This window comes from Kogia breviceps, chromosome 1 (genome assembly GCF_026419965.1).
Source record: "Kogia breviceps isolate mKogBre1 chromosome 1, mKogBre1 haplotype 1, whole genome shotgun sequence".
NCBI classification, from domain to species: domain Eukaryota; kingdom Metazoa; phylum Chordata; class Mammalia; order Artiodactyla; family Physeteridae; genus Kogia; species Kogia breviceps.
In genome coordinates, this window is record NC_081310.1 from 115160896 (window position 1) to 115175312 (window position 14417).

The 14417-nt window shown below is 51.6% G+C and overlaps 1 protein-coding gene across 6 annotated transcripts; it reads right to left on the reverse strand.

Moving 5' to 3' along the window:
* Nucleotides 1-7920: 7920 nt before the first annotated feature.
* Nucleotides 7921-13777, reverse strand: KCNA2 (potassium voltage-gated channel subfamily A member 2). Of its 6 annotated transcripts, none has more exons than XM_059055649.2 (3): nucleotides 13583-13777; nucleotides 11095-11432; nucleotides 7921-10652 (listed from the first exon to the last, which is right to left on the reverse strand). In XM_059055649.2, exon 3 carries the CDS (start codon nucleotides 10482-10484, stop codon nucleotides 8985-8987), a length of 1500 nt encoding a protein of 499 aa, XP_058911632.1. In that variant the 5' UTR covers nucleotides 10485-10652; nucleotides 11095-11432; nucleotides 13583-13777; the 3' UTR covers nucleotides 7921-8984. The 6 variants fall into 6 exon arrangements, with proteins under 6 accessions (XP_058911632.1, XP_058911641.1, XP_058911622.1 ...); XM_059055658.2 differs by lacking the exon at nucleotides 13583-13777 and adding an exon at nucleotides 13308-13470; XM_059055639.2 differs by lacking the exon at nucleotides 13583-13777 and adding an exon at nucleotides 12946-13037.
* Nucleotides 13778-14417: the final 640 nt, after the last annotated feature.

The window sequence follows — 14417 nt, forward strand, 5'->3', positions numbered from 1 at the left end:
CCAATTTGGCCCGGGCACTGCTTGCTCAGCAGGCTGGAGCTCGATCATGGGACTTTCCAGCTTCCTGGGGCCCTTCAAATGAAGGAATCATCCAAGCACGACAACAAAAGGAAACTGGGTCGCTGGATCCCACGTGAAGGCAGAACTGGGGCAAGCACGGAGCATGTTCAGACCCTCCGGAGTTGACACTCACCCTCGCCAAAGCCAGGTTTTTCTCCGTGCTTTTCTCTCTCACTTCTTAGCCTGTGGCAGCTTGCTCCATTCCAGCCCTACCTGGCATGTCACAGTCCTCGCCCTGTACTTCACAAGCTAAAAAGGCAGGCGTGTCAGCAGCTCACATGGAAATTGGTAGCAAAGTGAGCCCCTGAATATCCTCTTCCTCCCAGCTCCTTCTCTTGCCCTCTCTAGCAGCCCAGAGTGTTTATGTGCTCATACAAAGTGAGTGTCTGGGGAATCATTTTCAAGGAGAAGCAGGGCTTCTAGCCCTCTCAAGAAGACAGAGAACAGACCCAGGACTGAGTCCTGAGTAGCTCCCAAAGGTCCTAGCGCACTGCCGCATGTACACCGCCCTCAATTACCTAGATGTTGCAGCAGCTGTCCACATTATTATGTAATTACACCTGCCCTGTGCATCTGTCGGTGGAATGATGCAGGCATTTTTCAACTGCAAACTCATCTGGAACATATCTGACTATTTTAGGAGTGCAGGGGAGCACAGAAAGTTCTATTCATTTCCTTGCTGAGGTTCAGGAGGTATAAGAAGGGGCCATCAGGACAGGCTGCCTCAGTTGCTCCAGTTTACCAGCTGGCCACGCTAAGTCTGGTTTATGGGCTTCTATTATCTGATTGCTGTCAACGTGGCCAGACTGGAGGGCTGCTGGGAATGTTGGGAAAGGGCAAGTACCCCTGCACCACCTCACTTGCATCAGATACCAGGAGCCCTTCTCACGCCTGTCTAGGTAGAGAGCACACAGTCAAATGCAGGAGGTGAGGCTGGAAGTATCTCCCATGGGTCTAACACACTGCCAGGGAGATGGAGAATGACAGCACAGTTCAGCTCAGACCCAGCTGTTTCTCCAAAGAGGCAGCTGAATTATGGGTGCTCTACTGCCTACACCGCAACCTAGATTTGGCCAGAATCAACAAGAGGATGGGTTTGTTAGTTCCATTGGTTGCTACACATCTCGTCTTCCACGGGGCAGAGATGTTCTTTAGCTCTTCATTAAAAATGTTACTTTCAGATCTCATGAAATTCAAGCCTAGGTTACCACCAATGACAAAGAGAGAGGGAAACAGATCCGTCCTTTGCCAGGTCTTCGAGCTTTCCCCTCCCACAGAGCTACAAAGTTTGGAATAACTTTTCTGGTCCTCAGTGATGAGGTTACAGCCAATCAGGGAAGACAGAACAAAGAATAAAGCACCTGGCCTTTAGATCAGACTTCCCTTTTATCCCTGAGTCAGGCGTCCACATGGGAGGGAAGGGAAAGATGCTGGAGCCTGATCTTTTGTTATGAAAGAACTACCTTCTAGAGAGGTCCCTACACAGGAGAAAAAGAGCTGAACTGGAGATATGGTGAAAATGCAAAGGAAGGTCATTAAAAAAATTCAAATAAATGCAGTTTATTTCTTGGGTTGCCAAATGTATTCCACATTAGTGAAGCTAAGGGGATTGGTCAGTGTATAACTGTATAACTTTTGAAACAATGGTATACATATATACATACACTATACAAATATATACACAGATATATGTATATATGGAAAACCTGTGATAACTCAGGACCAATTAACCAAAATCTCGACTAATGAGAATTATGTTTTGTTACTATAATTTCAGTAGAAAGAGGCAAATGATAGTAAGGGCATTATCTGATGAGCCCAAATAGCCAACTTCCAGGGATGTCTTGCAGCCAGCAGACATTCAGCCTATTTCTTTGGTCTTCTCCACCCACACTCTGTACAACAAGCACTGAGGTTGAGAACGTTGACCCTGAGTAATGCAAGGTCTTCTGTCATCTTCAAACATTTTACTTACTAAGGCAGGAAAGTTTATACTAACCGACTTAGGAAAGGTTTTTTTTTTTTTTTTTTTTTTTTTTCATAACAAAGGTTGAACCAAAACACGTTTTCCCATTCCCACCCCCAAAACCATAATTGTAAAGCCATCCGGACGGCTCCCTTCCCTGAGCATTTCCCCATCAGTTAACTGAGGTTTTGCTGTATACGCACGTATAGAGCAAGGTAGATTGAAAAGGAATGGGATGGGACCCTGGCGTTGCCAGCCTTCCCTGATTGTCCAGTCTGAAAATTCAACCGCACAGATTTTTTTCAGGAAAGGAGACTCTTCTAAAGTCCCCAGTTAGGTGTGCAAATATTTGTGCAGCAGTACACTATCTTGGGTGGGGTTTTTGTTTCACTACTGTCATGCCCACAAACACTATTCCTGTAGACCTCTGCCCACAAACACTTGCTTCCCTCCATAGCTCTCATGGCATCCCTTTGGTTAAGCAAGTCAGCTTGTTTTGAAGGACAGCCAGAGGGCAATTCCCCAAATCTGCCCAGGCTACCCATCCCAGGTGCAAACCTCCAGGCCACATTCCTCCAGCATCCATCTCCCAGGGGAGGGGAGGGAGGAAAACAAAGGGATCAAGTAATGGCTTTTAGTGCATGGAAATGATCTTCTGTAATGGCTCAGGATGCTTTATTCTTATCTATTGGTAAGAGCTTTCCTGCAGGCTTCCATTACACCCTGCCAGTCTGACCGTTAAGTCCACGAGATGGGCTGGTGTGAGGTCACTCAAACTCAAGGTTTCAGTGCCTAGAGGTTGTGAAAATGCCATGTGAGAGCAGAAAGAAGGGGCAGGTGGCAGGGAGAGAGGGACGGAGATGCACACGGAGACAGAGAGAGGTGCACACGGGGAAGTCAGAGTGACAAAGAAAGCCTTCTCCCGACCTTCCTTGTGCAGATTGAACAAGGTGTATGTTTACATTCCAAAGGAGGGTCAGAGCCTCAGAGGGCAGGAGTCATGTGACCATGTGGGAAGAAGAGGGAACTACAGAGACAGTGAACTAATGCCCAGAAGCCAAGGGCATTATCTGAGAATCCAGGTACTATCACTTTTCAGTCCTGAGAACAAGATTTTGAAATAACTATTGCTAAAGAAAACAGTCACTATTTAGTTTATTGCACTTTTCCTCTTTAAAAAATAAATTATGAGAGATGGAGCTGAACTTTGGTGGGAAAGGAAGCAGAAAGAAGGGAAAAGTGAACTAGGTCTGTTTGAGGAAGAGACCCATCCCAGCTTGTCAGGGATCCCTTACCTCCACCTGTCCCTGCTTGCTGCTTTGATGAGACAACAGGGCTGGTCTCAACAAGGGCCAAGTCTGAGGATCAAGATAATGGTCACATTAGCCATTTGGACACCTCCCAGCATCCAGCGCTCTGCTAGTTGGCTCAGGTGGCTAATGATGTTAATGAGGTTGTCATGGGTTCAAACCTGGCAATGGACACTTTGCCAAGGCTGGGCAAGCCTCCATTGTGTAACCAAGGAGCACCCTGGAAATTATACCCTATGTAGACCAGCCCTCTCAGACCAGGCAGCCATCACCCAGATGGAGGCTGTTATGACGATGGGCCCCAGGAGAGCCAGAGCTGGAGCAGGCTTCACCATCCCCACCCCTGGGTAAACAATTCAAAGCAGTGTGCCCCTCCCATCTGCCATGGGGGATTCTGGTGCTACCCTCATATGCAATTTGCAACTGTCCTAGAGTTTCCTTTGGGGAAAGTCAGCCTCCACCTCTCTTCTCTGCTACTGTTGGCAGCACTGAACCCCCAGCCTGCCCTCTCTCAACATGGTGTGGCACTGATATTTTATGGTTGACCATGATTAAGGAAGTTGGCCAAAGACCTCACTACAATGGAGTGAGAGATCCAGGGAGAGCAGATAGGACAAGCTAATCCTGCAGCCCTCTCCACACGGGGTGGCCACATGAGCCCCCAGGCTAGAGGCTCAGGCCACCAAAGCTTTCCTGGGAGCCCTTTCCACACCAGACCAATGGAGTCTGGAGGCACACTCCCTTGGGGGCCCCTTTCAGGGCTAACCTCCTGGTTTCATGCCTACTCCATCCTCGGAGGCCCAGCTGAGAGAAGCTTCGGGAAGCACAGTGCCTTCATTATGACCTTAGGTACATTTCAGCTCCTGAAAAGTTCATTCTGAAATATGACTAGCTCAGGTACTCTTTCTTCCTGACAACCTCTCCACCTCTCCTGGACTTCTTTCTCTGTAGACTCCTGAGAACTCCAACTTCCTTGAAAGTTTGAGCCCATGGAGGCACCTGCTGAAGCTAAAGGGAAAACTGGTATCCTGACTTGAAAACACTTGAAAGGCCCAGCATGTTGCACTGAATGTACAGATTTGGACCCACACGCCCATTCCCTGTGGCTGTTGCTTCCTCCATGGAGACTGGGAGCTTGACCATCTTTAGGAGGGAAGCGTGGGGCACGTCCTGGATGGCCGCAGGAGTAGAGACCTGATCTGATGCCTGACTTCAACCCCCCAACTTCCATCTGAGGTGAAGCCTTTGCTAAAATGCACCCAGCTCTCAGCTAGTCCTACCAGTGGGAAGAGCCATCTCTGTGTGTAACCCAAAACAGCATGTAATCTTACAAAGCATTTCAATCTGGCCTTAGAATATAGGACACAAATCAGGCCTTCTGAACAAAAGATGCTGTTTGCTTGTGTAACATTAGGTTTAAGTCCTTAATCAGGTTTTACTTAAGCTGAATTGGTGTGTGTTTCCTCAAGGTACAGCCATTGGATGGGAGGCACGGCAACCAGCTAGAGCCGGGGCAGGGGAAGAAGCCTGCCTGGCATTGCACACCCATAGAGGGGACTCAGGAGTTGACTCCACTGGGCTTATGCCCAAGAGCAAGTGAGATGCTACAAGCAAGTAAAGGTGACTCATTTTAAGAGACAAGTCTATACATGGCCTTGACTTTCTGACTGAGCCCCTGCAAAGCCACTGGGGATGGAGGGGCGATAAGGTCTGAGGGCTGAGGGAATGTTGGGAGAATCCTCACTCTGGTTCTGGGCCTACGACCCTGCAGTTTCTTGAGCTACCACAGCTTTCAAGAGGACAGGGGTGAATCCAGAGATCCCAGGGGTTGGGAGCAGGAGAGACTGGGCTATTGGGTTGTCTGCGTGGACTTGCTTTGAAAGAAAGGACAGGGCCAGGAGGTGTATATTAATGGACCGTCAGCTGCCCCAGGTCCTTCCATACTTGGCACCAGGGTTTCTGGTGGGAGGAAGGTGAACAGGTAGAAACCCTATGAGATTCCCAGTCTTAATCAGAGATCTGCTTGACAATGGTGGCCCGTATTTTGCTTTAAACCTTGAGATTATTTTTCTGAAATCTAGGAGTGAGGTGGGGGAAAAGACTAGAGAAAGAGATTTCCTTAAGGATATTGAGGGGGAGAGACGCAAGTTAGGAAGAGATGATTAAATCTGATCTTTTGGGCTTCCCTGGTGGCGCAGTGGTTGAGAGTCCGCCTGCCGATGCAGGGGACGCGGGTTCATGTCCCGGTCCGGGAGGATCCCACATGCCGTGGGGCAGCTAGGCCCATGAGCCATGGCCACTGAGCCTGCGCGTCTGGAGCCTGTGCTCTGCAACAGGAGAGGCCACAACAGTGAGAGGCCCGTGTAAAAAAGAAATCTGATCTTCTGTTTATGCCTATTAATTTATACCTATGGGGGCAGAACAATGGATCTGAGTATATGTACACATTTCACATGTGGTATGTGTGTGTGTTCGTGGGTGTGTGTGCTGTATTTTGTGGGTGTAATATGAATAAATGTATTTTGTGTATAAAACGAGTTCGTATTTTGTGTGCAGAAATAATAGTAAAGTATCTTTTGTGTATTCTGTATGTATACCCATGTGTCCATGTAGTTTTTGTGTATTTTGCATCTGAGTTGCAGGTTTGTACATGGTGTACGTAGGTATTTGTATATGTTCTGTATTGGTGAGCACATTCCATGTCTGTGCTGAGTGTGCATATTTTGAATATAGGTATAACCGTATATCTTTTGAGGGCCTTTTTCATTAATTTGGTCTCCGTGTATTTTGCATGTGTGGTGCATGTTTTTTATTTGTGTATGGCAACAATGTAGATCTCTTTTCTGATGGGTGTGCTTGTCTGTGTGCCAGTGTGGGTGAACATTTTATAGTCCCAGGTCAAGGACACTGGGATAAAATAGCTACCCCATAACCTAGGCCTTAGGTATAGGTTGTTTTACCATCTATTTTCCCAAGGTCTGCGTCCCTCCACCCTATGTCTTGGAAATGCAGCACCACCTCCCATATAGGAGAGGAAGAGAAGCACAGAGGCTTTGCGCTGGGCCTGGGATGCCCTGCAGACCCCTGGGGGTGTGGGTGACCAGGAACTAGTGAGCACCCTGGACTGGTGCCCCACCCCCCCGGGGTAACTGTAGATGCTGAAGAGCCAACAGTGAGGCTGGGGCTGGAGTCATGGCTGGGCAGCCTGACCACACAACTCGCTGTGTTTGGGAAATTTAAGCTATTATATTGAAAGGCAAAGAAACCCAGTTTGTGAGGCAAAAGCTTCCCCACCTCCACCTATTCCAGGGCCAGCTGGACTCTACCTTTAGGCTATGCAGTGCTCCTTCACTCTCAGCCTGTTCTGGGGGTGGGGAATGATTCTTTACCCAGCCTTTGGTTTCTTAAGCAGCCCTGGTTGCCAGTTTAATGCGGAGAGAGCTTGAGAGAACATGATGCCTGTGGATCAACCGGGGATTCCATCCCTTGGTCCTGAACTTCAGAAATGTCCACATAGAGGAGGTTTCCTTTCAGCCTAGACCTGTGGGACAGGGTCCCCAGAAGCTCTCTTCCTTAGTGTCCTTGGTTTCAAAGCAGGTGATCCATTCTGGCTCTTTGGGGAAAGAGTCATGAAGGTGACTGATGCAGAGGCAAATGACCATGTTGTTTTTGTGGAGTTGCAGGTTGTGTCTTCATTCATGGTATATGTAGGTCTCTTGTGTATGTTCTATATTGGTAAATACATTCTACGTCTTAAATAAAAACCGGACAGGGTGGGGAAAGACGAGAATGGAGATGATGAAGATGATGGGCTGTAGAGAGGAGGCCTGGGTTGGGTCTGGCCCAGGACAGCTGGAGCTGTGAGGGCCCTAGGGCCCTTGTGCACTCAGTAAGACAAGCTTCAGCCATGAGAAACTGAAGCTGCAGCACATGGAGGGCAGAAAGACAATTCAAACATCTAAGAATCCATGAAGACTGGAGTGTCTGAGGCAATGGCAGCAAACCTAGGCCCAGTGGGATGACCAATGAGACAAATTAAACCATTAGGCCTCTGAGACAACCAACCCACCAAGCAGTGGATTTGCTCCTGAACCTGAACTCCAGAGAATGACTATATATGTATGTATGCATATATACATATACACACGTATGTATGTATATATGTGTATATATAAATATATATATGTGTGTGTGTATATATATATATATATATATATATATATATATACACACTCTAGTGCACATAGTCATACACATGCATATATTGCCCTGTGTCAAAAATATTGCATAAGCTTATACAAGGTTCAAATGCAATTTTTTCTATAGCTAGCTAGGTAGAGGAATTCTGAAAGAGATTCTCGATACATATTTATATACACTGGATCCACAGATCCGCCTTTCCTCAGGACGAGATGCCCCAGTCAGCTATACAGTCATGCCCATGACTAGGTTAATTCCTAAGGTGCAGTCACGTGAGGTGTTTAGACACTGCTTTCCCTGCTCACTCTCCTGGCTTTGCAGAGCTGTGTGCCCCCATTTGGAAGAACAGGGATGGGGTGGGCTGGAGGGCCAGAAGTTTTGGTTCCCCACTCCAAACAGTCTATTTTTTTCCTCCTGATTGAGGGCTTTTGTATTTTGATGGGAAAAAAAAAACCCTCGTTCAATGCCATTCCTAGGCTATTAATACTCTAAATATGAATACTGTGTAGGCTACTAAGAAAATAGGTTATCTCCTGTGTGTTAAATATTGAGATTCATGCAACAAACACCCATGCAGCTCTATCGCATCACTGGTAAATTTCACTGCAGTGTCAGTGTAGCTGGGCCCCAGCACTAGGAAAGCAGATGCCTGCAACCTCCAGTGTAACGAAGAAATCAGACATGTTTTTGTGACCCTGAAGCCTGCAAAAATGGTGAAATCTGAAGCTGAGAGGTCCCTTGGTTTGTTAGCTTCTCCCCGTAGGGCTAAGGGAGCAAATGTGAAACTTGACAACTCACATTCGGTCATCCTAACTGTCCCTCCCCTGGGCTTCCCTCACATCGACACTGCAGAGAAAAAACCAAATGCAGTATTTTCCGTTATGAAACACAAGCCTCCAGAGCGTCTGCTTGGCAACTGCAATTCACAAACCCCCAGCCTGTGACACAGAAAGTAATTCCAACACACAGCACTGTGTGTTCTTTTCAATGCAAAAATGGGAAAGACCTTTCAAATAATTACCAGAACTTTAAAGCTAAGCTACCGTGGTTTTCCTCTGTGAAGGGGGAGGTAAGCTCAAGTGGGGTGGTGGGGGGAACTGCATCTCCAAGATGCCGTGTGCATTTCATTAGGAAGAAAAGGTGACACTGATGTGATGGGTTCTGTATTTGCTATGAGGTGGCCTCAATGTGTCCTTCTGAAATCCTGGCTTCCATAAGTGACTCCCATCTTTGGAAACCCCTAAGCCGGTGATGAAGATTTGCATGAAAGCCATGGATACATATTCTGTGTTCTAAATCAAAAATCAAAAGATCAAAAGTCACTTGCACGACTATTGCTTTCCATGCAGAACCAGATACACACTGTAGAACACACTGACTACAATGCAGGCTATTATGCAATATCTGCATTAGTTCCATTGAGCTGTGAGTACGTTAATAGGGTTCAATCAGACATCAGTTAACATTTTGGTAATATTCACATAGTTTGTATTAGCCAAAGTGCAGTTGGCTGTTTTCAAGTTTTCCTCTCTAAAGTCCTCGTTACTATTGTTTACCCCCTCCTGGATCTCCATGTAGTCAGACTTACTAATGGTAGAGGCACTTCTACTTTTCTTTAGGTCAGGGGAGGATGGGATCTTTGGACAGCTCGTAACTTGCAAGTACTGGGCCTGTTCCTCTCCCTCTGTCTCCCGGTGGTAGAAGTAGTTGAAATTGGACACTATGACGGGGACAGGTAAGGCAATGGTTAACACACCTGCAATTGCACATAGGGAACCCACGATCTTTCCCCCAATAGTAGTTGGAACCATGTCTCCATAGCCTACAGTTGTCATGGAGACGACTGCCCACCAGAAGGCATCTGGGATGCTCGGGAATTGGGACTCTCGCTCATCGGCCTCTGCGAAATAGACAGCACTAGAGAAAAGGATGACCCCGATGAAGAGGAAGAATATCAGGAGGCCCAATTCTCTCATGCTGGCTTTGAGGGTCTGACCTAGAATCTGAAGACCTTTGGAGTGTCTGGACAACTTGAAAATCCTAAAGACTCTTACCAACCGGATGACTCGAAGGATGGCCAGTGACATGGCCTGCTGGCCCTGCTGAGCATCTTCTGGCTTCTCAGCCAGCTCTGTTCCCAGGGTGATAAAGTAGGGGATGATGGCTACAATGTCAATGATGTTCATAATGTTGGTGAAGAAGCCGGCTTTGCTGGGACAGGCAAAGAACCTCACCAAGAACTCAAAGGAGAACCAGATGATGCAGAGGGTCTCTACAATGAAGAAAGGGTCGGTGAAGGAAGTGGACTGCTGGTACCCGATGGTGCTATTGGAATAGGTATGGAAGGTCACTCCACTGCCATGCATGTCTTCATTCTCATCCCGGAATATGGGCAATGTCTCCAGGCAGAAGCTGACAATGGAGATCAAGATCACCATGACAGATACAATAGCTATAATCCTGGCAGGCCCTGAGCTCTCTGGGTATTCAAAGAGAAGCCACACCTGTCTCTGGAATTCATTTTCCGGTAAAGGACGCTCTTCCTCTTTGATGTAGCCTTCATCTTCCCGAAACATCTCCATTGCTTCTTCTCCCAGCTCATAAAACCGAATTTCTTCAGAGAATATATCTAAGGGCACATTCACGGGTCGCCTCAACCGGCCCCCAGACTGGTAGTAGTACAGAATGGCATCAAAGCTTGGGCGGTTCCGATCGAAAAAGTACTCATTCCGGAGAGGGTCAAAGTATCTCATCCGTTTCTTTGGGTCCCCTAAGAGGGTCTCTGGAAACTGGGCTAAGGTCTTTAGCTGGGTCTCAAACCGCAGCCCTGAGATGTTGATCACCACCCTCTCACAGCATTCGTGGTCTGCTTCTGGGTCATAGGTGTCCTGCGGGTGCCCAGGGAGGGCAGCGGCCTCATCCACTGGGTCTCCGGTGGCCACTGTCATAATTGGAACCAAGAGAAGCGCCTCTTGCTACGCCTTCTGGATGGCCTGCCTGGCGGCAGGGAGCTCAGGGTGCTGCTTACGGCCCCAGGAAACACAGCAGCATCGGCCTGCGCTCCTGCAGGGGAGCCCCCAGGTCTCTCTGAGAGCCAGAGAGATAGCCCCGCTTGGCTGAAAGACAGAGGCAGTTAAGGACATAAGACCACTCAGCATTGGCAACTCAACCTGGGTTGCTGCTTTTTCTCTCTCATCTCTCAGCCAAGAAGCTCAAAAATATGACCACCACCACAAAAAAAGTAAGATTTATGTTCACCTCGTGGCCTGGCTGGGGATGAGAGGGGAGCAGGTGGCGGTCTCTCAAGAAAGCTCTGGAATGCCCTGCACTGGGGGCAGGTGGCTGGTACAGGTCCCTCTGCACTGCACAGGCTTCACGGAGCACAGGACCATACCAGAGGCTGGAAGGGAAGCTTCTCCCAGGCAGTGAACTAACGTCTTGAAGATACCTGCACCCTGGGAGGTATCTGCAGTGGTGGACCTTGGGCCTGGGTCTCTCTCATTGCCTACACCCCAATGACTCTACACATGGCTGTTATTTAATAATAGATGGATTTACCTGGGAAGGCAGGAATTTGCAGCTCTCTTCCTTGCAGAACTGATCCGATGCTGCAGGAATCCTAGATACACAAACTGGCAGCCTGATTCCCCATCACGTCTTCTCACTTGAGCTAGAAATAATGGTGAGTCATTCTGGGCAGGAGGGTAGGCTCCAGGTCCTGGAGGTGAGCTCCAGGGCTGGGCTGGGCTGGAGAGCAGTAGGATGCCTGGTCAAGGGCACGCAGGACTCGAGGTCAGCCGAGATTGGGTCTGGAGCCTTTGAAAGGAAGGAGGCAAGATGCAGTGCTCAGCAAAAGCCAGAGTCCTCCTGGGTGTCCTCAGGAGGTGTGATGTTGCCTGGAAAAAACAAGGTGGAATCAGGGCTTTTGGGCAGCTGGTGCCAAGATTTAGGAGGGCGCTGGCAGCTTCTCTTCCATGCCCACCTTGCATTCTGGTGTCACACCTGAGAACTATCCCTCAGCCTCCCAGCCTCCTCTGGGCAGGCTTACATCAGTTGGAAGTATGTTCTCCCAGGGAACAAACCTTCAGACTTGGCTGGGCCTGTCTCATCCAGGGGCCTCCCCGGGCTGAGCCAGATGCCCCATTGGTCCTCTGCAGCCATCAGGAGGGACTCTGGTGAAAGCCTCCCACCCCCAGGTCAGGACACAGCATCTCCCAAGGGGAGGGCTTCCTACACCGCAGCCTGACTTCCAGCTCTGACCTCTGCAGAGTCCTGGAAGAAGAGCGGCTCCGCCCCACTCTGGTCCCCCAACACACACACTCCTTCAGAGCTCATTTAGGGAGTCTCCTCACACAGAAAAGTCGATCTCCAAAAGCTGGCTGGCTTGGTCCCAGGACTTAGTCTCCCTCAGGGATCCCTAAACTGCAGGCCTCCCTCCGGGCGCGGTGGCATTTGAACTGGGCAGGCGCTCGACCACCGATTTCTCCCCAAGAGAAAATCCCTCACGTCGTCTCCTCGGCAGTGAGCGCAGAACCAAGGCTCAGTCAGCCTGGCTTCCAGGCTTGGCAGCAGCGAGAGGGGGGAACCTGGAGGAAGCCGGCTTCCGGGCTGGCCCCCTGCCGGCCCAATCCTGCCGGCCCCAGGGCGGGGAGGGGTCCGGGGCCTCTCCCCATCGCCCCGGGCTCCGGCCAGGACTCCGCCGGGCACGCTCCGCGCTCGGCTCCGCGCGAGTGGATCAGACCCACCAGCTGGCCGCGGCAGTCAGCGCCACCTTAACCCCCTCCTGCCCGATCCGGAGGGGGCTCTAGCGGCGGGCCCGAGTGCAGCCCAGCTGTTTTGCCCCTAGGATCCGAGGGAACTCCTAGGCTCGATCTTCGTAAAACACTGGAACCTAAACTCTGGGGGTGGGGAGTAGGCTGCTGCCTCAGATCTTGGCTTCCTCCCTCCTAAGAGCGGGGTCACCCCGGCAGCCCACGGCCCCAGGGAGGCGGAAAAGCCCTTCTCTGCCGAAAAGCCGTTTTCATTCCGAGCCGGCGGGGCGAACGCTGCCCGGCCGTCGCAAGTGATATGGGTCCTACCAACCGGCGCTATTTACTAGACATGGTTATGCTGTCACTGCACTTCCCATCACCCCCCAGCTCCTCTCTGCGCCCCCCGCCCCGCGCCCCGCATTGCCCGGAGGGTCCCCGAGCCCGTTCCGTGTTCTCTCCTTCAGCTGGACGCCAGCCCCCCTCGCCCGCCCCGGCCCGGGCCGGCAGCCATGGTCGGCACAGACTCGCCCGCCCTGGACTCAGCCCGAGCACGCCGCGCTGCCGGCTGCGCTGCCCGGTGCCCCGCAGCCCCTCTGGGCGCCGCAGCCCAGGCAGGGGGAGGCAGCACGCGCAGCCGAGCGCCCCGACACCCATTTACCCTTCCCGATGGGCACCCGGAGCCTCCATGTTTCTGGGTGACCGCAAGCGCCGGCGGAACCGCGGCGGCGGCGGGCGGCGGGCGGCGGCGGCGGGGTGCGGGCGGCCAGCCGGGAGCCGGCTCTGCAGTCCCGCCGGCGGCGCGTAAGGAGAGCCCGGCCGCCGCCCGCAGCCGCACCGCGCCACGCAGCGCCGCACCTGGCCGCCAGCGAACTCGAATTAAAGGGGCCGGCGGGGGCCCGAGCCGGCGAGGCGCGCCGCCCGCCGCCGCCACCGGGCTGTCCTCTCAGTGGGGCCCCGGGGCCTCGGCCCCCTCCCCGCGAGGAAAGCACCCCATCCCTTGGCAGAGCTCAGTTTACTAACCAGAACCTCGTGGAGGGCTGAGCTGGGTGCTGCCAGGGCCGGGGTACCGGGGGCAGAAGTTGAGGAGCGGTCATGAGAGACTCCTGCCAACAGTAAGAAGTAGCCAAGGAGGAAACAATCAGAAGCAGCTCTCCTAGGCCCGAGAAGGGATGCAGCCCCGTGGGAAATGTGTTGCTATTCTTATGATGCTGCCAGACAGAATCTGCAGACCCCCTCCTTGCCCTCTAGCGCCGCCTCGCCCCCTCCTCCAGCTCTGCCTCCCACCCGCCTCTTACCCAGCCAAAGCTTTGGCTCCGCAGAGGGGAATGCAGCAGGTGCGGGCCGCAGTGTGGCAGAAACTCGCTGCTGTGTTCGCCCCCACCGGGACCAGCCGCAGGAACTGGCAGAACTGCAACGCTGGCTCTCTGGACTCCCTCCCGCAGAGCCGGGGCAGAGAAGGCTGGGGGACGTGCAGCTGCCCCAGGGAAGCGCCAGGTCCTCACAAAATGGGCCCCTCACAAAGCCAGCTGGCCCACGGGGCTCTGGAATTGGGAATGCAGCTCACGGCACACCGGGGTGGGTGATGGAAGATGCCTTTTGATTTTGGAAGAATGTGTGGGAAGCCCAGTCTGCCCTCTGCTCAGATGGTGGATCTGAGAGGGCCCAGGGTGCTCTGGGGAGCCCCGTGACAGCCCCAAGCCCCTGCCAGTTCTGGTCTCCTGTCTGAATTGCTGTTCCAAACAGCGGTTCCTTGAGCCCAAACTGCAGCAGACACGGAACCCTGTACGCAGAGGACCTCTAGTCCCAGGGAGGCTGCTGCTGGGCCCTCCTTGCTCAGAGAACCCTCCTCTTTAGGCCTGTAGCTCCTGATGGAAGCTCTGAGAGCCCACAGGGTCCGGGTCTGTGGGATTCAAGTGTTTCATCTTGGTAGTATTCAAGGTATGGTTTAAGACTGGGGGCCTAACCAGAGCTGCAGGGGGACAGTGACCTCAGTGAGCTCTGGGAATGACAGATGACTACCAGGCAGGACTGGTTTGGTTTAGGGCCTCATAGAAGCTGGACTGGGAGTGTCCCAACCTGAGTGTGGCCTGGGTATTTTGGAAACAGCCAGGCTGGGACTTAAATCCCTGC

What these genes read in the sequence shown, in the direction of transcription:
- KCNA2 (XM_059055649.2), bottom strand. Translation starts at nt 10,484, where the DNA reads ATGACAGTGGCCACCGGAGACCCAGTGGATGAGGCCGCTGCCCTCCCT.